This window comes from Zingiber officinale, chromosome 2B (assembly GCF_018446385.1).
Source record: "Zingiber officinale cultivar Zhangliang chromosome 2B, Zo_v1.1, whole genome shotgun sequence".
In the NCBI taxonomy this organism is placed as follows: domain Eukaryota; kingdom Viridiplantae; phylum Streptophyta; class Magnoliopsida; order Zingiberales; family Zingiberaceae; genus Zingiber; species Zingiber officinale.
The window spans coordinates 114,278,253-114,303,908 of NC_055989.1; the positions used below are offsets into that span (position 1 = coordinate 114,278,253).

The window sequence follows — 25,656 nt, forward strand, 5'->3', positions numbered from 1 at the left end:
TACCTACTCGTACCTACTGAGATGTTTTATATTTGTATCTATCCTATGATAACTCATACCCGTTCCATAATATAAAGATCGGGGTAACCATATCTGAATAAATGAGTAGAATACCTATGAGTACTTGCCAAAATTTCACTAGTTATCAAATAGAAAAATGAATGGTTGGGAATTTTAATTTACATATTTTCTATTTTTTTTAGGTATTCTTTACTCGATTCTTTGAACTCAAACCCATCAACACTCATCTGGGTTTTAACTATTCTCCCTAATTTGTCCCGAGCCAATTTAATTAGTGCAAATGCCAAATTAAATGGGTTGAAAATCTTGGGTGTCCACTAATATTCATCCCATTGTGCCTCTACCCATGTAAAGGAATACATGAAGCAAATATAATGCGAACTTTCAGTTGATATAATGCAGATGATTATTATACAACTTGTATTAGTTTCACCATTTTCTAATTACATTTTTTTTTGCTTTAGTCTTTCAATGACAAAATACATTTCATTACTGGACTATGACATTCCAACATGCAAGTTAGTCTGAGAACAAATTCATGGGTCACATCCTCAGCCTAAAAATATAGAGAAACAAATAATTTTTCATAATATAGGATTTCAGATTTATTTATTTACATGCTAGAGATACTTAAACTTGAAAATTAATTAATTTGATTTAAAAAGCTGAGAATCGATAGAATGTTAAGAAGTTGCCCAAATGACTTCTGTGTATCGGTATTTTTAACCATCGAGGTGGAATGGTAATGCAACTCTAAGAAAACAAGGTTTTGATGCTAATTGTCATTATCATCATTATTATCAAACTCAAGATACAAGGTTTTTTTTTCTATTCCACCAGTAATATTCATATTGAGATAATTAGATTGAGGTAGCTATGGGAAGGAAACATGAATAATACAATATGTGAGATTGAGGTAGCTATGGGAAGGAAACATGAATAATACAATATGTGAGATTGAGGTAGCTATGGGAAGGAACCATACCTTAGCTATTGTTCTACCTTTAATTCCTCTAGTGACATCCCTATGCATGAAAGGTGTATAAGATGTGTTTTTGACATTTTGGTTAACTCCTAATAATGAGAGATGTGTCGTCCTTTCTTGTTATTTTAGTTTTTAACCCAACCTTATTATTTGCTACCGTTTAGCCTTGTAACATTATATCAAGATATTTGGAGCATTTGTTAATCCTTTCTAGAATAGTCTTCATCTCATAAAGTTGAAAATTCCAATTTTCATTTTTAAGTTCAAGTTGTTCAACATGTTCACATGTCAGATAAAAGGAATCTACCTTAGTCTTTCAATACTTCCTATATGCCTTGATCTTATTCTCAAACTTTGTTAGTTCCTTAAGCTAGAAATTCATCATTAGATAAGGCATTTACATTGAAGTCGTTTTCACCGTCACTAGTATCTTCCCCTTCAAGTAGGATTTCTTTTTCATGTGTAATTGCTGAGAAAAATTTTATGGTGGCTTCATCAACAGATGACTTGATGTTTGTTATCATCCCAAGTAGTTGTAACTTTTTCTCTTTCCCTTTTCTTACTTTTCTTTCCTATTCAATTTTAGGCATTCACTTTTGATATGTCATTTCTTATTACACTTGTAACATGTGATTCTTTGCTTCCATCTTATTTTATTTTCTCATCTTGTGCGCATCATCTTCTATATATGTCTTCCTTGCTCAATTTTTTTTGTCCAATCTTTTTCTTCACCATATTGGCAATTTGTGTAGCTTCATTTTCACTAGTATTTGATAAAGAGGATGATAATGATGATGATGCCTTGCCTTCTCTATCTGTAAATATCTCTTTTCTTTATCTCTTCATATTTACTTTCAAGTTTTCATAAAGCTCCACAATGCAAAATGTCTTCAAGCTTGCATGTGCTTAGATCCTTTAATACTCAATAAAGGTCCACCATTGAACTCGACATAGAAGTTCTAAGAATTTTTTTGAGTGCATTCTATATCAAATTCCTTGATGATTTGCTTGTATTAAATATGCATTTTGCCACGGTTTCTCCATTCTCCATTCTCCATTCTTCATGAAGGCATTGAGTTAATTTCTTAGGAGATTCCTTCTTTCTTTTCTTAATTCAATGGAAATTTAAAAAGAAAAACCTTTAATTCAATAAGCTTGTCCTATACATATTGAGCATTCTTGTAGTGACTTTTTTATTCAATTCTTTTGAAAGGTCACAAATCAATGTATAAGTGTCTTTTTTGCAAGCTATATATATTCATCTTTATGATTTTTAGTCTATTTGAGCATCTTAATAAGATTTCCATTTTTGTCTCATGGCTTTTTATATTCCTCTTTCAAGACTATCATCATATATTCATACCAAAGTTCAAGCGAAAATAAATCTCCATTTGCATCCTCCAATAGGCGAAGTTAATTCCTTCATACAATGGAGAACAATTGGTGAAGTAATCTCCTTGATTGTCACTCATTGCTCTAGGATGTTAAGTTTTTTTTAAAATTTAAGTAATAAGGATAACCTTGAATGCAATTAACTAGACAAAAAAAAAAAAGAGTAAATAGACGATGAGTGTGTATAAAGATCAGAGTTGAGTGCAACTGAGATGTAAAGTGAAATATAAATAAAGATAAATAAATAACATAACGCTAACAAGAGATATAATGTAGTTTTGGAACACTAAGTTCTTACATTTATAGCCTATCGATCTGGTGCAATAATCCCAAAATAAAAATCACTATATTGCTCCTAGTCACGAAGCAGTAGGGTTGGCCTCGATAGTTTAAGATAAAAACTCACGAAAATAAAACCTTAACACAAATTTCCACCCAGCTCTCTTTACAACAATAGAATAAACAAATCTATAGAGAAAAACTTGCATCTCACCCTACAAGATAGAAATTAATCCTAGGTGAGGAGAAATATTATTGAAGAGAGCTTTTAATGCAAGGATGAAATCTTGAACAAGCCTTTCGTAGCCCCTAGGCAATTCTTTGGCACTTCAACAAAGATAAAGGAACAATTGAAATGTTTTCGTACTTCTTGCGCTAAGAGAACCACCAAAATGGACTTTAAGCTGAGATCCAACAATAATATTTTTAATGTTTGGTTGGCTAAAAGCCGTTATGATCCTTAAATGTCAACATTCAACACTTGATTGACTTCCAAAATTTTGTCATCTAAGCAGATTTTGTTGACTAAAAAATGTTTTGGCCGATCAAACTTGCAAACCTTTAAGTTTAACTTAGAACACCATTTTCAGAAAACTAACACAAAGTTTGATCACCCAAATCCTAGTTACAAGCATAAATTTGCTATCATCTCTATAGGTCATCAAAATAAGCTCTCTAAATAAACCCAACTTAGATAACTCGGTGCTTCACAAGCTTGTCCATTAAGGTAGACACTTGACGCAGCTCAAAACTCACTCTTGAATGCCTATCAATCTTGATTACCTTTTAAATAATTTTTTCAATAAACATGAGTTCAACAACCTTTACATGCTTGCAAACAAATCATAAAATGCAAAGCATTTATCACAATCATTATTGAGTTCTAAAAAAAAAAAAAAGAAGCAATGCTTCCATATGTTAGTTAGAGCCCTAGAGCGATTATATGATGATTGTTATATGGACTCGATGTATCATATTCCTATATATTTATAAAGACATTTTCTTTATGGTTATTATACTTGTATTGGTGCCAAATAACTAAGTATAATAGCGTCCTTGAGTAGAAGGTTCTTATCTATATCAATCGATTGGTTGAATCGATAGTGAGATGATATAGAGAACACTACTCTTAATCATTCTAGTCAAGTATTAACATTCAGGGGCAATGTTAATGCGACGAGACTAGCATGTAGGTCAACTCGATGACTTGATCTCACAAGTCATGGATATAGAGATATCAAGTTGACACATGGGTATGCATTGGAGAATGTATGCTGAATGACCCGCCGTGAGAAAGTATCATGGATCGTTATATGAGTATCATATACTTTCTCATGTGACTATTAGTATGACTATTAGTCCTTACACCTGAAGTCATCATGGTTCTCTACATAAGGAGTTGCATACTTTGGCTTCGTCAAACGTCACCCGTAACTGGGTGGACTATAAAGGCGATTACTGGGTATGTAACAAATTATGCGGAGGGATGTGAGTGATGTAGATGAGATCTATCCCTCCTATATGACGGGAGTGACATCATTATTCTTGATAGAGTGAGATCACTAAGTGCATGGCCATGCCCAAATGAGTCAATATGAGATATTGAGCTCATTTGATTAGAGTGAGTCTACTTGGAGTTCAAGATATAGATTGATTAGAGGATGGCACGGTCTATGCCTCAAATTGATCAATCTAGATGTCAAAGATAGAAGGACATTGTCACATATTGTGAGAGTCACAATTAGTAGTCACAAAGGTGATGTTGGATCTCAACATTCTTGTAACTTGGGTAGTAATGATGTGTTGCTAGGTACCGCTCATTACTTATGTTTCTAAATGGGTTTAGGAACATTGTCAACGTTACAAGAACCTATAGGGTCACACACAAAGGGCAATTAGATTCATATGATGGACCAAGAGGATTAGGTTCATGTGATGAACCAAATTGGATTAAGAGTAATCCAAATTAGACTAATTGAGTTGGACTCAATTTGATTCATGTTTCCAATGAGTCTAATTAGATTATGATTCATTGAGTCAATTTAATTCAATGAATATAGATTCATTAAATTAAATTGGTTCGAATCAAATGGTTAGATTTGATCAACCATGGGAGATAAGAGGTCAAGTTTGACTTGATTTGAGAAGGGAAGATGAAGGGTCAAGTTTGACTTGACCAAATGCCACCTCATTGTGACATGGCATGGGGACGACCAATGATGGTGTTCCACATCATCAAGGCTTCTTTACTTGGTCAAGATTGACTTGACCAAGTGCCGCCTCATAAGGGAGACCAAGAGCCATGACTCTTGGTATCCCATGGAGGTTTAAAACCCTTTAAATGTGGCCGGCCACATAATGGTGCTTGAATAGCATTGTGTGCTCATTCAATCTATCTTCTTCCTTCCTCTCTTCTTCTCTTCTCTCCCTCTCCTCCTTGGCCGAGACTCCTTGGGGTGCTAGCACACTCTACGGTTTCCTCTCCATCTCTTGTTCGTGTGGATACTTCTAGAGGTGTGTACACTTGAACACACTTGAGATCCGACGGACCTTGGACGAGCGGGATTTGCGAAGGGCTTCGCTTCAAAGGTATACTTCCCTTTTTCATGTAGATCTAGTGTAGACCTAGGATAAAACATGTACATGATTTATTTTATATGTCTTCGCACTGATCCGTGGCAAGACTTCGGGGTTTCCGCAACGCAAAAAACGATTTTTGCGGCCCGAAAGTCCCAACACCATAATCAATTAAATCAAAATTTAGTAGACATAAATCATAAAAAATTTAAACTTCTAAATCATAACATATGTTTACTAAATCTTATTAGTGAGAGCATCTACTGATACCAAAATGAGTTTTGTTGCATTGAATGAGAGTATTAGTTCTTACAACTTCTACATGAGATCAACCTCAAAATTTATGATCACACAGATTTCGTAATACTTCTAGGATATCTAATATTAGTATTGGTTGATCAACAAGTCCAGTTGACAACAAAAAGATGGTTGACACAACGAAAATTGGAATAGATGCATGTACATGATATGGAGTTATGGACACAAAGCAGAAGATTGTGAGTATGAGTGTTTGAAATAATTGAATAAGTTTTCATGGATTTATTCTCACTTAATGCAATACTTACAGTTACTATCATATTTTAAATCTTTAATTAACTCATTGTTTAATTGAAGAATTATTTAGTACTAAATAGAAATTTGGTTTGGTTTAATTTAATACCCAAAGAGAAATGGATATGGGTGACAGGCTACAAATCTTCACCTAATCAATTTCAATTTTAGTACACGGGAAGAAATAGATATTGCTTGTTCTAACCGAAACTCATCAAGTTATCAAACCATGCTCAACAAACAATCCACTTCTAGCACTTTGAAAAAAAAAAAATTTCTATCAAAAATAAAGGAGAAAAATTCACAATGACCACCTCAAGGTTCATAAAGAAGGCTTGTTGATCTTTGTTAAAAGAATTATATTAGAATGAACATGCAGCATAGGTTAGTTGCAACATTAGATTGAAAACTCACCTCAGGACCAAGAAAGCGCTCATATCCAATATCACAGGTATATGATACTCCAGTCTTTGGTTTAATACCAGTCCACTGCTTAGTATACTTACGAGGGTCCTTATCATGTTTATTGAACTCCTAACAGTAGTGAAAAATATTAGGTAATGATATTGAACAAGTAACAAAATTCATCATCAAAGTTCTTTTTGTGATTCTTTATCATAATCATAAGTGCAATTTGGCTTAATAATTGTGTATACAACAATCAGCATCCATTCTCTAGTGGGAAAGAATACAACACACCCAAAAGTGACTTGATCATCCATTAGACTCTAAACTTAAAGTAATCAAATTGCTCTAAACATAAAATAATTAAATACTTACTGGTAATGTGAGTTTGATAGCAAGGTCAGCATTTTGTTATGTATAACTGAGGACAAACTTAAAATTGAGCACTTTAAGCTTTTGTGAGTTAGAAAGTGGTATGAACTGATCACTCTTATTTGGCATGTGACAGTTTGTCCCTTTATCTAGTATCATTGATACATCTTTTGCATAAGGAGCTTGAAGCCATGCAAAATGCAGAAATATATGATGCAGAGGAGCTTATGCATCCTCCTTTCCCAGAAATCATATCTTTAACTAACCTTCACAATATCTGAACAAGTGTAACAATACAGTTCTTTGACCTTCCTTGCTACTTCCAATGAATCTTCTGGTGGTATATGTTCTCCTCTCTCCTATATGATAAGATAAGTGTTAATAGGTAATTACGAGCACAATATAGCTAACTCGTAGAAGTTGACAATTACAATAGGTCATAACTGGGAGTATCATAGGAGTTAGTTTATCAAGAAAAACACTGGCGTATGTTGTGCTAATGTGCAGAAAAGTACAAATCTGAAACCTGATAAAAATACAGAAATAGTACTACTACTGGAGGATCCAAAAAGTGAGTAACCAATATTATGCACTTAATTTACATTTTATAAGGAAGTCCACCCATGACAAACCAGTCATGGCCAATCCCAAGTCCGGATAATGGAGGAGGGTTGCGTTAGGTTGCCGGCCAACGTTAAACTATGTCAAATGTTCAATGAATGGATAGCCGACCCCACCTAGTGGGATAAACCTTGGTTGTTGTCGTTGTTGTAATTTACATCTTTATAAGGGGTTTATCTGACTATATTGACACTGATAAGAATCTCAACCCACATTTAATGCTTGCCAATAATTAAAATCATTATCTGAAGAGATAAACTAGGATAACAACAAAATCAAGGAGAAGCCACTCTTTTAAGTAAGGGTGTTCATTAAGTTCAAATCGAACAAAACTGAATTAACATATAAACCAAATTGAAACTAAATCAAAATGATCAGTTCGGACTGATTAAATTTGGTTTGAACTGAATCTGCAATCAAACAAATTAATTATTTTACTAGACTACCATTTAATGCATTCAGACTATAACTTTATATCTTCAAAGTCAAAAAATGTTGCAGCCCTGATGCTGAACTCAAGATTCTCATTAACACTAATTTTCAAAAATCTTGCAGAGTTCCGGTTACATTCCAACTATATATATTTTCTGGAAATTGAAATAATTCATGACAACAAAGATCAGAAGGTTGGTGGTTGGCACTTCCTATCTCTTTCAGTACAATTAACTAGCTGAAAAACTTCCATTGACTATTTCTAACTCAGAAATTCATGCAACTACATGTAACAAAGATATTAGTGTTTACAATATATAGACTGAAACCAAGATATAGAAGGATTTAGCTTCGACATAGTTCCTTCATACATTTAGATTCACCTGCCAACAAAAGTGATTGCCTATAAGAATATACACTGAAACCAAAACATAGAAAATATTAAGCTTCAACATAGTTTCTTAATCCATATAGATTGACTAATATGATCAATAGTTCATTTGGTTTCCATATATGCCTATTGACTATCATGAAAATATTGATTAAAAATCTTCTAAAATTCAAGCCATATTTTATGACATTTCAGATGCTAAATTTTTTTTCTGTTCAACAAAAATCTTTCAAACAATGTGTTGAAAACTAAACAAAATTAATCGCATATATTGCAGTGAGAAAGTTCCACTTGTATGATCGACCAAATTAGTTGGTATAATAATAGGTCAGCCTGTGCGGGGTCTGGGGAAGGCTCAAACCACATTGAGTCTCTTATACATAACCTTACCTTGCATTTTTGCAAGAGATTATTTCCACAACTCGAACCCGTGACCTCAAGATCACATGACAACAACTTTACTATTGCGCTGAGGCTCCCCTCCAAATTAGCTGATATAATACAGGGTGAAAAAAGTTTTAACATAGAAGATGTTCTACCTTCATAAGCTGTTGAACAAATTGAGTAACATCCTTGCCAGCAATAGGAATGGATTTGATGCTACCTCCAATCACATAACCATCAGCCACTGGCACTACATGAGTAGCTCCATCTCCAACATCTACAACAACGCCTGTCATTTCGCACTGAAAAGTGGAAGCCAACTTTCAAAACAAAGAGTTTATAGCTACATCACTCAAAATAAACTTACAACAAAAATCCCCACTATCAGAAACTTACACTAGCTAATAATTAAATCTGATAAAATATTTCTGATAGAAATCAGAATTGATTTTGAGCTTCTATTAGAATTGATTTTGAGCAATATCTCATGATGAGAATTTCAGGAGACTAAGATAATATAAATTGGAATCATCAACCATACCACATTTAAAATCTAACCTTTGAAGTAGTGTACCCGGCTGCAAGGGCAAGGACAGGTTGAACAGCAATATATAACCCAGGGACATTAAACGTCTCGAACATGATTTCTCCTGCATATTCTCGATTCTCAGGTGCAGTAAGTGGGCTTTCAGTTAGGAGGAAATAATGATCTTCTGGATCACAGCGCAAGTAATTGAAAATACATTGCTGCCAAAATCTTTCCATTGCATCCCAATTCTCCACCTGCAAAAGGGTATTTTAACTTCTGTACATGATGAGGGCTATGCAATAATGAATTGTCAATTCTTCACGGTTCATACCTGACCATTCCGAACAGGGTAACTAAGACTGTACGTGTTACTAACACGAAAACGCTGTAAAGCATCTTCCCCAATTAAATAATCAAGATCTGCCATTACACTTGCATTATGCTGTGCCATCCAATTTCCTTTAGTAGGGCCTCTAGATTGATTTGAAAAGGATTCATTGGTAGCAACAACAGTGGGTATGGTGAAGCAAGGTTCTACATTGCCAGCAAATCCCAACTTGGTATACCTAAGCATAAAACAGATTTGTCAGTGAAGAAAACAACAGATAAAAATATACAAAGAATACATGGAGCATGTGCCATGTGCAAGCTTTGTGACCACTGGAAGTATGGGGCATGTGTAGACTTTCTAGTTTCATACAAAGGTTGACATGAAAATGACTAAGAAAGCATGATGCAGAAAAGGAATCTAATCAACCAATATTTGAAGTTTGAATTCTGATTTGAGTTTTTTTTCTTTTTATTGCACAAGACAAGTGAGTATATATATTGATATTAAAAGATATGTACATGTACATTTCAGACCAAAAACTTGTCATGCAAGAAGAAACTCTCACATCTCTGCTATCTGTTACTACTATCTCATATGCAAGGGGAAAAACTCTGACAAAACTATCTGCATGTTGCTAATTTCCTAAAGGAAAAACAAACTGGGTAACCAATTACCTTCATAATAAAACCTTTTAAACATGAAATTTTATAGCAGCCTTAAACTCATAGCAGCTCAAGGAGAAAATATAGTGATCCTGTCCGAACGCTGAATCAACGGACGCTGGGCACGTGGCGCTCTCCGAACTGCTGACGTGGATCTCCGACTGGTCGTACGGACCTTCGGCGAACCTGCAAGAAAGTCGGGCCGGGAAGGGGTTCCCGGCGACGACCCTCCGACGCTCAAGTCAGGCAAGTGGACAACAAAGAAGTGACTCCCAATATTAGAGAATGCATACCTCCGGCGAAGTGTGAGGCTCCTTATATAGAGCTGTGAAGGGGCTCAAGCACACATACCGAGGCGAATACGTGTCCTCAGCCCATACCTCAGTATGGGCTTGTCAGAAAAGCTTACCTGACACCATACTGCTATAGTCCGAGCACATCTCTGATGGGACAGCGGAACCCTCTGTCATAAGATCCTGCGTATGGCCTGATCGTCGAACATACCCGCTGTCAGAAGATGTTCCCTTGTCCTTTTCTCCTTTTACCCCATACCGAGCGTCCGGCCGGTCGGCAGTTCCCTCACGTCCGGCCGGTCGTATGCGCCGGTCCACTCGGGAGATTCCCGGTCGTGTGCTCTGTAAACTGTTCGCAGTGTTGCTACTTTATGTCTTTGGCCGAGCGGGCTACCCGCTCGGCCATACGACCATGTTCAACATGAGCGTCGGAACCCCGACTCCCCGCCGGGGTGTCTTTGCTTTCATTTAGACCCCGGTCGGCCGGTAGGTCCACCCTTTTCCGATCGGCCTTTTGACCTTTTGACTTCCACGTGGCGTTGACTTCCCGGAACGGGGGTCCCCTGTTCTTACCGCCGGATCACTTGCCGCCCCTTCAAGTCTAGTCGAAGGAGGCGATTAGTCCGACTGACTGGACGATTATTTCGCCGAGCGACTCTTCCAAGAAACCATCCTCCGCTCGGCATATGTGGCAGTGACTACGGCCTCAGTCAACGCCACCATCCCCCGGATCTCCTCGGAAGTTGCGCCAATCTTCGTCATTAAGGCCAAGCACGTGCTCTGCGCCTCGATAAGGCGCTTATTAAATGCTCTCTCGTGGCGGAATGCCACGTGGCATTGCTGCCGTCAGCGTACGGCGACGGCGTCGCAGGCGACGAGACCGAGGCGATTTGAAACTGACGGCCCGATGCGTGCTTTGGTTCTTGTGACCTGCATCCAACGGTGGAGGCCGCTCGGGCTCATCCCTATAAGGCCTTCGCTTTCTCCGTCTTCGCCGCATTTATGCTCTCGCGTGCCCAGAAGCTTCAGCGTTTCAGTGCTCCGGCGACCCTGTTCTTCTGTTCTCCGACGATCTCCGGCGTTCTTTCTTCGATCCTCCTTCTTCTCTGTAAGGCCCTTCCTCTGCTCTATCTTTGGTTCCTGTGGTTTTTTTTTGCATTTCTTTCCCAAGTTTTGGTCCTCGGGGTACTGTTTTGTTACCATCTTCTTCCTTTTACCCTCTTTCGTCTTTTTTGGTTTCGTCCGCTCGGACAATGGCTAGCTCTTCCCAACCTCAAGACCAAGCCCTAGGCCCATGGTATACTATCATGGAGTCTCGCTTCGATCGGCGCGAAGTCGATATTCTGATAGATAATTTTGAGATTCCTTCCGACCTCGAACTTATCTTACCCACTCCTTCCGCTCGGCCACACAAACCGCCGCGCGGAGCTTTTTGTGTTTTCCGCGACCAATTCACAGCCGGTCTGCGATTTCCAATTCATCCCTTTATCATTGACGTCTGCAATTTTTTCGGTGTTCCGCTCGGAAGCCTAGTTCCCAACACTTTCCGCCTTCTATGCGGTGTTGTTGTCCTATTCAAAATCCATAACATTCCCCTCCGGCCGGAGGTTTTCTACTATTTCTACTACCCTAAACAATCTGAGCCGGGCACTTACATGTTCCAGCCTCGGCCCGGTTTAGTTTTCTTCAATAAACTACCTTCTTCCAATAAGCATTGGAAAGAATTCTACTTTTATATTCGCCTTCCCGAGCGGGCCACCTTCCGAACGCAATGGCAGGTCGGACATCCTCTCTCCCCAGAACTCAAAAGGTTCAAGACCCGGCCGGACTATCTTCACGCCGCCAACATGTTAGCCGGTCTGAAGGTCGACATCAACAAATTCCTTCCGGAAGGGGTTATGTACATATTCGGCTTGAGCCCGATCAGAACCCCCCTCCCGAGCGGCTTCGGTAAGAATTTTACTCGTACTTTCGCCTTGATTGCTAACTGATTTTCTCCTTTTTCCCTTACAGCTAATATTGTCATGGAGTCGGTGATGGCTGGTATTTTGAAGAGAAAGGCGGCGGCGCTCGAGGCCGCAGCTGCTAAGGAGATGGAAGCGCTCGGCATTGAGCCGGTCGGCTCGCATGAGGGAGAGAGTGCCACTCAACAAGGGTCGGCCGCTCAGGCTTCTCTCCCGGGGCAGGCAGCGGGAGCAACTGTTAGCCAAGAGCCTTCCATCCGGGAGGAAGGCTCTGCTCCAGAAGAAGAGCGGCCTCTTCGACAAAAGAGGCGCCGAGTGGAGACTCCCCTTCGGTCGGCCACATCCGCTGTCCAGCCGTCCGAACAGGCCACCGCAGCCGCTCGTGGCAAAGCTCCAGAGATCGAGGCGATTTCGTCCGATCGGACTCCCTCCCAACTTGACGCGTCTGCGGACCCTCTTGAGGCCGTTCCAGTCAGCGTCCTTCCGCCCACTCCCCGCCAAGTCCATCGTTCTACAATTTTGTCCCAGTTTTCTACGCCGGCTTCCGCTCCTTCTCCGGCTTCCGCCCAGACGACCCCCGGTCGGCGCCGCACCGTCCGAGTCTCACTTCACCTCCCGACCGAAGAATTGCTGCCCGAGGCCGATCGACCAACCGCGCCCGAGCACATGATCACAATGAAGGGGCCCTTAGCCGAAATGTGGGCCGACGCTCGGGCACGTGTGGCGATGATTCCACTCAGCAACTTGGCCAATAGCCACATGCAACAGGCCACCGGGGTAAGTGCATTTTCTTAAGTCCTTTACACATTCTTTCCGATCGGCTACTAACAATTTTTCTTTTGTCAGAGATGGGTGGAGGAGATTGCTGTCTCCAATCGGCTTGCATGGTGGACGAGGAGCTCAAAAGGCTACGGAGTTCGGGCGGCGCTCCTTCCCAAGGCCCTTCATATGCCGAGCTTCAGAAGGAGCTCAAAAAGACCCAAGATCTGTTGGAGGCCGAACGGAAGAAGACGGCCGACCAGGCTCACAATCTGGCCGAACTTGATCGCGTGAATAAATCACTGGATCGCAAGATAAGCCTGGCGACCGAACGGAAGAACACGGCTATCTCCGATCTGGAGAAGAAGAATGTAGAGGCTCGGGGGCTGGAGCAAAAAGTTAAAGAGCTGATGGAGCAGCCCGATGAGGAGAAGGCGGGCCGCTCGGCCGATGCAATTAAGCATAAGGACGAACTGAAAACTCTGCAGGAGTCCCTCGCCGCCTCCCAAGCGGCCTTCAAAGAATATCAAGAGGCTGAGCCTGGCCGAGTCGCAGCCCTGAGGCTAAACTACATCCGTTCGGCCGAATTTTCAGAGAAAGTCTGCGAACGGATGTACACTGCCTTTGACCTTGCTATGACCGCCACCACAACATATTTGAAGTCCAAGGGTCTTCTTCCCGACTCTGCTCTCATCCCGGCCGCAGATCAAGTGGCGCTCCTTGACAACATCCCGAAGGATCTTTACGATTATCTAGAATAGAAGTTTATATGTAATTCGGCCGCTCGGCTAAAAACAGTCACTTTTTTGTAATTCAGGCGCTCGGCCTTAAGGTTTTAAATGCTATCCTTTCGCTTGCTTTTTCATTTATTAATCAGTATGTGTGCTAGCCGCTCGGATTGCCAACTACCGTTGTTCGTATTCCCTTAATTCTCCTTGTCATTCGCCTTTCCTCCCACCTTTCTTGTGTTCGAAAGGGATTTTTACGAAGTCTTTTGGATAGCTAGTCCGCTCGGCTGAATATATCCTGTTTTGCAAACGGGATTTCCGCCGGACATTTACGAAGTGCTTTTGGTTAGTTGACCGATCGGCCAAATTGACTTACAAAGTCCCTCTTTATGTCTTCTTCCGGCCGGAGGGTTTACGATCTTTAAGGCTAATTTCAACACTGCCGTTCGGAGAAGATTGCTAAATGCGTTTATCATTTTGCCTCCTGCATTAAAGGAACACAGACGACCAATAAATACACAAAGTGAATTACATCAGCACATCTCTCACCCAGCTCGGTACGGCTGGAGATGATTTGCGCTCCATGGTCTATCCAACCGCCGTCCGTCTTCATCCGCCAAGTAATAAGCACCCGAGCGGAGCTTTTCAATGACTCTGAAGGGGCCCGCCCAAGGAGCCTCCAGCTTTCCAACGTCCCCGACCGGCTTTACTTTCTTCGAGACTAGGTCGCCAACTTGGAATGCTCTAGGGATCACGCGCCGGTTGTAGTTCTGCTTCATTCTTTGCCGGTACGCCATCAGCCGGATGGACGCCTTGGCTCGCTCCTCGTCGACCAAATCCAGCTCCATGTTCCTCCGCTCGGCGTTATCATCATCATAATTCTGGATCTGGACGGACTCGACACCAACTTCAACCGGGATCACCGCTTCGCAGCCATACACCAAATGAAATGGCGTGACGCCCGTTCCTTCCTTTGGGGTCGTGCGGATAGCCCATAAGACGTCCGGCAGCTCGTCCACCAAGCTTCCTCCCATGTGGTCGAGCCGAGCCCGAAGAATGCGAAGAATCTCCCGATTGGCTACTTCCGCTTGCCCGTTGCTCTGGGGATACGCCACGGAAGTAAAGTGTTGCTCGATGCCATAATTTTCGCACCATTCTTCGAGCTGCTTCCCTACGAACTGTCGTCCGTTATCAGATACGAGCTGGCGAGGGATGCCGAACCGACAGATTATATGCTGCCAGATAAATTTCTTGACCATCTGCTCGGTGATCTTGGCTAGCGGCTCGGCCTCCACCCATTTGGAAAAATAGTCAACCGTCACTAGTAGAAACTTCCGCTGCCCGGTCGCCATAGGAAACGGACCCACAATATCCATTCCCCATTGGTCGAACGGACAGGACACGGTAGCTGCTTTCATTTCCTCCGCCGGTCGGTGGGAGAAGTTGTGATACTTCTGGCAGGAAAGGCACGTCGCGACGGTCCGAGCGGCGTCTGCTTGCAGGGTTGGCCAAAAGTATCCGGCCAGCAGGATCTTCTTAGCCAGCGATCGTCCGCCTGGACGCCCTCCGCACGATCCTTGATGCACTTCTTGGAGGATGTACGCCGCGTCTTCCGAGCTCACGTATTTCAAAAGCGGACGGGAGTAAGCCTTCTTGTAGAGTTGGTCTCCAATGAGTGTGAACCGACCAGCTCTCCTTCTTAATAGTTGGGCAGCCTCCCGATCGGACGGTGTCGCACCCGAGCGCAGAAACTCTATGATGGTTGTCCTCCAATCGCTCGGAAACGCGAGGCCTTCCATCCGGTCGACGTGCGCCACCAAAGATACTTGTTCAATTGGCTGTTGGATGACGACCGGTGATATTGAACTTGCAAGTTTGGCTAACTCATCTGCTGCCTGGTTTTCCGCTCGAGGTATCTTCTGGATAATGACTTCTCTGAAGTTGGCCTTGAGCTTTTCGAAGGCTTCAGCATAGAGTTTGAGCCGAGCGTTGTTAATCTCAAAAGTGTCAGAGAGCTGCTGAGCGGCCAGCTGAGAATCTGAATGGAGCGTCACCCGACCGGCCCCAACATGCCGAGCGGCCTGTAAGCCGGCTATAAGGGCCTCATACTCTGCCTCATTATTTGTGGCTCTGTAATCCAGCCGGACGGATAGATGCATCCGTTCTTCTTGTGGAGAGAGTAATAACACGCCAATTCCGCTCCCGAGCCGAGTGGACGATCCATCCACAAATATTTTCCACATAGCTTCGGGCTCTGGCTTTTGCACTTCTGTGACAAAATCTACCAAGGACTGCGCCTTTATCGCCGAACGGGGTTGATACTGAATGTCGAATTCGCTCAACTCCGTGGTCCATTTGATGAGCCGTCCGGACGCTTCTGGGTTCAACAGCACTCTTCCCAAAGGGCTATTTGTCCGGACGATGATAGTATGTGCCAAGAAATAGGGGCGAAGTCTCCGAGCGGCGAGGACCAAAGCAAAAGCCAGCTTCTTGAGCCCAGTGTAGCGAGATTCAGCATCTTTTAAAATATGGCTAAGACATTTGGTTCTTCTCCGCTCGCCCTCACTAATGCCGAGCCCTCGCTTGATCGATTGAAGACAAGCAAATCTGAGTGGCTCACCCATGGCTTAGCTTACAGGCAAGAGAGTTCAATCGTCTTGACTCTTGCCGCCCGATCGCATTCTTCATCCAATGGAACTTGGTAGCCTCATGAATTTTGGCAGGACTCGATCGCGATCTTGAGATGAATCGACAATCTTGTGTATCCGGTCAGCGTTGTACTTCCTCAATTTCTTGGAGGCGTATCTTGTAATGCTTTCACCTTGCTGGATTTGCCTCGATGCCCGGTCACTATGTAGCCAAGAAATGCCGTCTTTTGCTCGACAGACACTTACGAGGTTCACAACTCCATACCCTCGGCGTTGGAAAGTCTCCTCCATGTCTTTCAAGAGATCGGCCGCTCGGACGGACTTGATGAGAATATCATCCACGTACACTTCCAATTTTGTCCGATCTGCTCCTTGAGCAGTTTGTTCATTAAGTTGCTCCGCGTTCTTGATCACGTTATAGCAATAAGTATCGTCAGATGTCACAAAACTGACCTTCTCTTGATCCTCTCGGCGGCGCGATGGTATCCGATAAGCGTCGAGTATGCATATCAACTCGCAGCCGGCTGTGGAGTCCACCAGTTGATCGATCCGGGGCAGGATAAAAATCCTTCGGGCACGCTTTGTTGAGATCCCGAAAATCGATGCACACTCTCCACTTGTTGCCCGGCTTGGAGACTAGTACCACATTCGCCAGCCAGCTCGGGAACTGGACCTCGCGTATGTGGCCGGCCTCCAGGAGCCTCTCGACCTCCGCTCGGATGATGGCATTTTGTTCGGCGCTGAAGTCCCTCTTCCTCTGCTTCACCGGCCGAGCGTCCAGTCGGACGTGGAGCTCGTGCTGCGCTATACTCGGCGAAATTCCGGGCAGCTCATGCGTCGACCAAACGAAGACATCACAGTTTCTCTCGAGGCATTTGATCACTTCCTCTTTCTGGCTTGCCTCCAGATCGGCCGCAATGAATGTGGTGGCCTCCGATCGGGTCGGGTGAATCTGCACTTCCTCTTTATCTTCATAAACCAAAGAGGGTGATTTTTCGGTTATAGCGTTCACCTCGATCCGTGGCGTCTTCCGAGCGGAATTTAGTTCAGCTCGGACCATCTCGACGTAGCATCGCCGAGCCGCCAGTTGATCTCCTCGTACTTCTCCCACTTTATCTCCCACTGGGAACTTGATTTTCTGGTGGAAAGTCGAGACGGCCGCTCGGAACTCGCTGAACGCCGGTCGCCCCAGGATAACGTTGTATGCTGAGGGAGAGTCGACCATGACGAAGTTTGCAGTCCGCGTCCTTCTGAGCAGCTCCTCTCCCAGCGAAATGGCCAGCCGGATCTGTCCGACCGGCAGAACTTCATTGCCCGTAAACCCGTAGAGGGGGGTTGTCATGGGCAGTAGCTCGGCTCGATCAATTTGCAGTTGGTTGAAGGCCTTTTTGAATATAATATTGACCGAGCTTCCTGTATCAATGAAAACGTGGTGAATAGTGTAGTTAGCTATTACCGCTTTGATGAGGAGAGCGTCGTCATGCAGCACTTCGACTCCCTCCAAGTCCCTAGGCCCGAAACTGATTTCGGGTCCGCTCGCCCGTTCTTGGCTGCAGCCGACAGCATGGATCTGAAGCTGGCTGACGCTCGCCTTCCTTGCTCTGTTGGAGTCTCCTCCAGTCGGCCCGCCAGCTATAATGTTGATTTCGTCTCGGGAAGTGTTGTTTCTATTTTCTTCTTCCTGAGCGGACGGTCTAGGCCGCTCCCTAGACATCCGGGGATTCTCACGCCTCGGAGTATGATGCCGCTCGGGAGTCTGTCTTTGTTGCATGTCGGGTATCATCCGATCGGCTTCACGAGGTCTCTGTCGCCTGTCGGATGATGGCGATCGACGGCCGCCACTCCGGGGAACGGGGTGAGCGATCAGGGGAAGACTTCGGCAATCTCTTGTGTTATGCGTGTTGGTCCGGTGGAATGAGCAGAACATAGGGGTCTATACCTTCTTCTTTGGCTTGGGCCGCTCGGCAACTACCTCTTGGACATAGGACCTCACATGGTAAGAGCGGATTGCTTCGGCCCGCAGTCCTCCGGGCGGCTCCGGGCGAGTGACAGGCTTCCGCTCGGCAGTTGGAACTTCTTTCCTTCGAGCCGCCTGGGCTTCCTCCACATTGATGTATTCATTGGCCCGGTGTAACATATGATCGTAGTCTCGGGGCGGCTTCCGAATGAGCGATCGGAAGAAGTCACCGTCCACGAGGCCTTGCGTGAACGCATTCATCATCGTTTCTGAGGTGGCCGTTGGAATGTCCATGGCCACCTTGTTGAATCGCTGGATATAAGCTCTGAGCGGCTCTCTGGGCTCTTGCTTGATGGCGAACAGGCTGACACTTGTCTTCTGATAACGCCGACTGCTTGCAAAGTGGTGGAGGAAGGTCGTGCGGAAGTCTTTGAAACTTGTGATGGATCCGTCCGACAACCTCCGAAACCACCGTTGAGCCGATCCCGAGAGGGTGATAAGGAAAACCCGACACTTCACTCCATCAGTGTATTGATGAAGGGTAGCTGTGTTGTCGAACTTACCCAAATGATCGTCCGGGTCGGTGGTTCCGTTGTATTCACCGATCGCCGGGGGCACATAGTGCTTTGGTAGAGGGTCTCGTAGAATGGCCTCTGAGAATTGTCGATTGATCCGCTCGGGAGAAGCGTCCGCTCGAGGGGCCTTGCCTTTTCTGTTGTCTCGTATTGGCACTTCGCCTGATGAAGATCCTCGATCACGATTAATTGCTGCGGCTTCCGGAGGCGTGCGGAATAGGGCCCGATGAAATGGAACCGTGGCTTGAGGTGCTTCCGCTCGGTCCCCTGATACTGATGTCGCTTGCTGCTCAATCCGCTCGGCTTGTGACTTCTGTCTCTGTTGTTCCACAAGCTTAGCTGCTCTTGTCTCGATCAGAGCGTCGAGCTCTTCTGTGGAGAGCATCACCGAGTGCGGTCGTCCAACTTCGTCCATTGCTTCTGATCGGATGCAGGAGCGTTCCCACATACGGCGCCAAATTGATCCTGTCCGAACGCTGAATCAACGGACGCTGGGCACGTGGCGCTCTCCGAACTGCTGACGTGGATCTCCGACTGGTCGTACGGACCTTCGGCGAACCTGCAAGGAAGTCGGGCCGGGAAGGGGTTCCCGGCGACGACCCTTCGACGCTCAAGTCAGGCAAGTGGACAACGAAGAAGTGGCTCCCAATATTAGAGAATGCATACCTCCGGCGAAGTGTGAGGCTCCTTATATAGAGCTGTGAAAGGGCTCAAGCACACATACCGAGGCGAATACGTGTCCTCAGCCCATACCTCAGTATGGGCTTGTCAGAAAAGCTTACCTGACACCATACTGCTACAGTCCGAGCACATCTCTGATGGGACAGCGGAACCCTCTGTCATAAGATCCTGCGTATGGCCTGATCGTCGAACATACCCGCTGTCAGAAGATGTTCCCTTGTCCTTTTCTCCTTTTACCCCATACCGAGCGTCCGGCCGGTCGGCAATTCCCTCACGTCCGGCCGGTCGTATGCGCCGGTCCACTCGGGAGATTCCCGGTCGTGTGCTCTGTAAACTGTTCGCAGTGTTGCTACTTTATGTCTTTGGCCGAGCGGGCTACCTGCTCGGCCATACGACCCTGTTCAACATGAGCGTCGGAACCCCTGATCGCATTTTAATGTATTGTTAAAATAGCATTTAAAGTTAATCTGAATTGAACCTAGACTACAAACACTAAATCTCAGTATTATACTTTCATAGTTCTCACAATAGTTCAATTAGAGACTTATCTAAGGTAACATTTATTTTCGTTCAAATTTAACTAGATTAACTTAGCTCCAATTTGAGGCCAAAAACTCAAACGCCCTGAAAGTGAATATTCTTCATATCAAACCACGATCTTAAACTCAAATTTTATTAAAATAATATTTAAAAAAAAAAAAAAACTAGAAGTATACTCAAAACACTGCCTTCCCTTATTCACAAGGATCTCTGCTCTTCTAATCTTCAAATTTCACACAACACTGTTCTAGTCTTTAAATTTCACACAAAGACTATGCCTTGAGAATTCTAGATCATTTTTATACATCATTTGGATTCACCACTCAGAACTCTGAATATCATCACGCTATTGGCTAACAATTTTAAATCTTGGCTTATAACTGATATATCTCAATCACCAAGTCACAATCACAATTTAACAACTATCCTCCATGTCTAGGTCCACCAATAACTATTTCAAGATTTTCTAGCTTGCAACTTTTCCAAAGTTAATCTAAAAGAGGTCCAATAATGATGACAGTTTGCTACTAGTTATTTATTTATTTCTTTATTTTAAAAGACACACATATCAACATAGTTTCAAATAGCTCCTTCCTAATGCTTGTGAACCTGCATTTACCTCCCTCTATATCCGTGGGATCGGTACTAAGGGGCCGTTAATGTAGCTGGTCTATATATTTTTTTTTCAAATAGCTCCTTATAAAATTTAAGAATTTTCAGTAACTTGGACTCCAATTTTCCTAGTTGATTCTAGTAACAATCTTACAATATGGTAGCAGATTTATCAAAATAAGTCAAACTCGTGTGATATTCATATAAATACTAAACTAGGAGAGTAAATACAGGCTCTAATCCAATTAATAAAGCAATCGGGAGACCTCATCTTTCTCATCAAGGCAAAAAAATATTTGTGGTTTAAGGTGTCAAATGCCTTTTATAGTCAACCTTAATACACATTCTGGGAAGCCCTAGTTCTAGGTGATACCCTTTCCGCAAGTCCTAATAAATAACCATACTATTCTAGATTAGTCTTCCATTTATGAAAGCATGCTGATCCCAGCATTGATTTTTAATAACATAGGCTTTATCCTATTAACAATAATTTTTGCAATAAATCTGTACAAAACCTTACATATTGACAGAGGGCTAAAATGCAAAAGGCTGAAGTTTTCTTCATCAAGGTTATAGTGGTAACATTTACCTCATCGACCATCAGCCTCATCAAGCACCTGCTCATGACCAAAAAAGATTGTATAGCTTTTATAACATCTTCATAGAACTCTACATTATAGAAATCCACCTCTGGGGCTTAATCCAATGGTTCCTTGAGTATAACATACTCAATTTCTTTATCAGAAAAGTCCTTATAAGACAGGTTTTCAGCTTCAAGAACTCTATTCAACATGGGTAAGAGAACTCTATTTAACATGGGTACGAGGTTAACAATTTCATCTTCATGCCAATCCACCCCAGTAGCACCTAGAAGGGAGGTAAAGCCTCTTCTTCACAATTGTCCTCCTTGCAACACATTTCTATCCAATGCAGAGTTTATAGAATTCTTATGCATTCTAGCCTGCAAAGATCTATAAGCATACCTCATGTTAGAGTCACCTAATGCTATTGTGGTATCTCTAGATGTTTGTCTTAACTGCACGTCCTCCAATTCAAGCAGCACCATGGTTTCCCTGTGCAAACTCAATTCTTTCTGTTGCAAAATTATATTAGTCAGCAAGGCTTTTTGTACTTCTTCTAGCTTCAATTTCACAGTAGCAGTCTGGTGGTCATTACCTCTCTTGATGTCACGCGACCACAACTACAACTCTCTTTTCAAAATCTGCAACTTTGTCACCAGCACAAACATACGGGTTGAGGTCCTCGCAATTTGAGTTGTTTGGTAGTAACTATGGTTGGTCAGGTAATAAATCTAGTTTAGTTTGACAGCTTTCAATTAGGTAGTCAATTAATTAATGAGGGTAATAGTAGTTTTTTATTTTTTTTTAACATATTTCCAAGATTTCATTGGAATTGAGTTTCTAAAAGTAGTAACCTCAATTTTCGATCAATAAGAATTTTACTTTTTAGTTCTCTGTGTGATTTCCTTTGTGTGATGCTTGATTCTGTTTGTGTTATGCGAATTGTTATCAAAGTCAGGTTCAGTCTCTATACGAGTTCTTTTTTCTCCTGGTACTCTGTCGTTAAGAGATCTAAAGATAAAGCCACCCTTCCACTATTGCTCCACCCACACAGAACCTATTTTGATTCATGCACATCATCCACCTTCCGCCCAAAGTAATCATCGACTATACACCTCCAAGCAACATAGTCGAGGCCCATTGTTGTTGCTTCTTTGACTTTCCCTCCTTACTCTCTTTTGTAACCAGAGTCATAGTGGCATCTTCCGACCACCACTACAAGTTCCCTGAAGTCAATCATTGCCTTGCCACACCATCTCGAACCATGCTGCAACATGCATCTTCATCTTGCTGCCTCTTGCCATCATTGCAATCTCGTACGGTTGGCCTAGCGCCCATGCCCCTGTCATCTTCTTCTATTGTCTGAAATTCCTATGGTTTCTACCACTCCAATTCAATTTGACATTGTTGTCAACACACCCCCATCCACGAAGATTCAAATATCAAATAAGGATTCACTTAGTTAAGCAAAAAAAGAAATAAAAAAATCAGCAACAACATTAACAAAACAATTCCTTTGGATTTAAATAATTGTTAAAACCGACTGGATGGAGGTCTAACAAAAAATTCACTAAATTCTAGCAAATCTCACAACTCAATCAAAAGTTAGAGTGTCAATATGTAATCAAACTCTAAAAGTAAACTATAGTGGAAAAATAAATAATTAAAGAAACATTAATTATTTGCAATGAGAAAACTAGGACAAGAGAGAGACAATGCTAACACTATATTGAACATGGCTCATGTCATTTTGGTGTGACACTATGCTAACGAAAAAACAATTAATCTTGTAAACAAGTATGACAAATCTCAGATCTGATCTAAGAGGATAACAAAACTTCAATACTATATATGCTTTGAAAATGATTGTAGAATATAAGTAGAAAAGAGAGAAGAAAAAGAAGGCAACTCAATCTCACCCATCCTACAGCATATATAAATAAAGCATATAGGAAAAAAGTTAGAAAAACTGAACTTGGTGTATTATAAAAGACGGACACAAAACTTGCAAAGAGGTTGGCTCAAGAGCTCGAAAAAAAAAACTCATGGAGAAAATCTCTTGTTAACGCAATCAATAATATAATTTTATTAAAAGTTGTCAAAATCGTTCATTTTTAGAAATTACTAGAATTTTTTAAAAAATTAATTTATTTTTTTTTAAAAGAGTTAGTCAAATTTTATTAGGATAATTGGAGTTTTATTAGAAAAGGTCTTTTATTTTGTAAAAAATAAGTCATGTTATCAAATTATAAAAAGAGATCAGGATTAGTGTATAAAATATCATTCTGTGTCACTAGCAAGAATGTTTTTTACCGTTCCACTGGGCGGGTGAAACTCACACAAGAGGCGTCCTCGTATCGAGGCACTGGAGGAGTCATAGATGCCTCCGATGGCGTCGAAGGAGTCGCGGGATGCCTTCGGCGACCTTCTGGGGGTCGTCGGACGCATCCGGCGACCTTCCGGGGCCTCTAGATGTGTCCGGCGACGCTTCCGGGAAATCAAAGGCCGTAGTTTCTTTTCTCGATAGAAATTAATTATTTAATTTAATTAATTTAAACAATTCCTAAGGAAGTGTGATATTTCGAACAGCCTTTTATAAACCCTAATTAAATTATGTTAATAGAATATATAAAAATATATTTAAAATTAAAATAAATTTAATAAATTAATATTCTAAAAAATTATTTTTTAATGTTTTAAATTTTATTTAAAAATTTTAAAAAATATAATAATTTTTATTTATATTCTAATATATATATTGCATTATTTTAAATTTCATTTAAAATTTAAAAAAATCTTTAAAAATTCTAAAAAAAATCTAATAAATTAGATTTATATTCTGATATTTTTTTTATTATTTTGTATCTTTTTTACTTGATATTTTTTTACTATTTAAAATATATATTATTTAATTAATAATTAATTAAATGAATAAATAGTTAATTGATATAATTATTATATATAAAGTAATATCTCGTATTAATTTATATACTTATTTATATATTTTCTGGAAACAACCTCTTGCAAAAAACAAGCTAAGACCATGTACAATGGATCCTTCCTCGAGACCCCGCATGGCGGGAGCTCCGTGCACCGGCCTACTTTTATTATTATTATTATTATACATAGATCCATTTTAATTCGAATTATTGATATATCAATTTTATTTAAATAAAACTATTTTTAATTATTTTTTCTAACAATACTAAGTTGTTCAATAATTAAGAACTTATACAAGATCAATATACAACTCCTGTTTATATACACCATAAACATATTTATCTTATAATTACTATATATAAAATTATAAATAAAAAAATATCAAATCCGTATCGGCACAACACAATACAATACCGAAATCGTATCGTTCCAGTTTGAGACCGAAACCTCAGCACGGGTCGAAATTTTAAACCTTGATCAATATCACTATAATATACAAGTTTTGTGTTAATACAATTTATCATTTTCTTTGGGTGAGAATTGACAACCCTTCCTCTAGGTGAAGATCGTGACTTTGTTCATCTGTTGTACTCGGACAATTAGTATCAGAGCCAAATTCTTAATTTGGTATTCAATACCACCCATCCATCTTTCTCATTATTTTTTGCTTCTCACCACTAATGCACTCTTCCTCCTCCGGCTTGAATTACCTCACAATTCGTCTCCCCACATTCATTGTGCATCAGCAATCTACTTCGTGCAAATATTCAATTGAAAAGGCTCGCATCAACCCAGTAGCATCGTTATCATTTGAAAATAACTTTTGTTTAAATTTAGTAGGCTAATTAATTTTCGTGCATTCCCTATTTGACTCATATATCATCTAATTTTATCAATTATCAATTCTTATCCTCATTTTTTAGTGACCTACCTATTTTGTCACTATTTTCCTAGTTCCTACTTCTTTACTTTAAATTATTGTGTTGCTTAAATTATAAATTTCATTACTTGTCGAACCTCCACATTGACTATGACGAAAACCCCCACAATTAGAGAGGTAGATACTAGGTGTGACCTTTTGGAAGATGAACTTAAAATCCTCCAAGCTAAAGTGGAAGACCTAGAACGGTTTAAAGTTTCTTCTGAAAGCATGATCAACAAGTTGGCAAAGGACACAAGTCTTGAACCTATAGATCGCACATCTCACGTAGCCCAACAATCACATAGACATTAGTCACATTAGGACCATCATTCATTATCGATGAAGGAGACCACTTCTGAGACATCTAAACCCGACCTAGGTCAAGACCTGAACATTGATTTAAAATTAGGTCAAAAATAGATGCTATCCATCAAGTCAAATTAGATGCCTCTAGTTTTGATGGACGACTAAACCCAAACACATTCCATTGCTAGGTCATTGAGATTGAGAATTATTTTGACTG

General features: G+C 41.4%; 1 protein-coding gene across 4 annotated transcripts in view; it reads right to left on the reverse strand.

Moving 5' to 3' along the window:
- The window catches only part of LOC122046855 (actin-related protein 3), a 37,624-nt gene that overhangs the window by 2,499 nt on the left and 9,469 nt on the right, over nucleotides 1-25,656 (reverse strand). For 3 of the 4 annotated variants that reach the window (XR_006130407.1, XM_042607761.1, XM_042607762.1), the window contains exons 2-6: nucleotides 9,272-9,506; nucleotides 8,970-9,194; nucleotides 8,567-8,713; nucleotides 6,850-6,942; nucleotides 6,221-6,340 (exon numbers count right to left, since the gene is read on the reverse strand). Coding sequence is in view for 3 of the 4 variants with exons in the window: in XM_042607761.1 (XP_042463695.1) it covers nucleotides 6,221-6,340; nucleotides 6,850-6,942; nucleotides 8,567-8,713; nucleotides 8,970-9,194; nucleotides 9,272-9,506 (820 nt within the window). In the remaining variant the exon portion in view is untranslated. Of the gene's footprint in view, nucleotides 1-6,220; nucleotides 6,341-6,849; nucleotides 6,943-8,566; nucleotides 8,714-8,969; nucleotides 9,195-9,271; nucleotides 9,507-9,945; nucleotides 10,087-25,656 lie in introns of those variants that run through there. The other variant, XM_042607763.1, reaches the window with a different exon arrangement.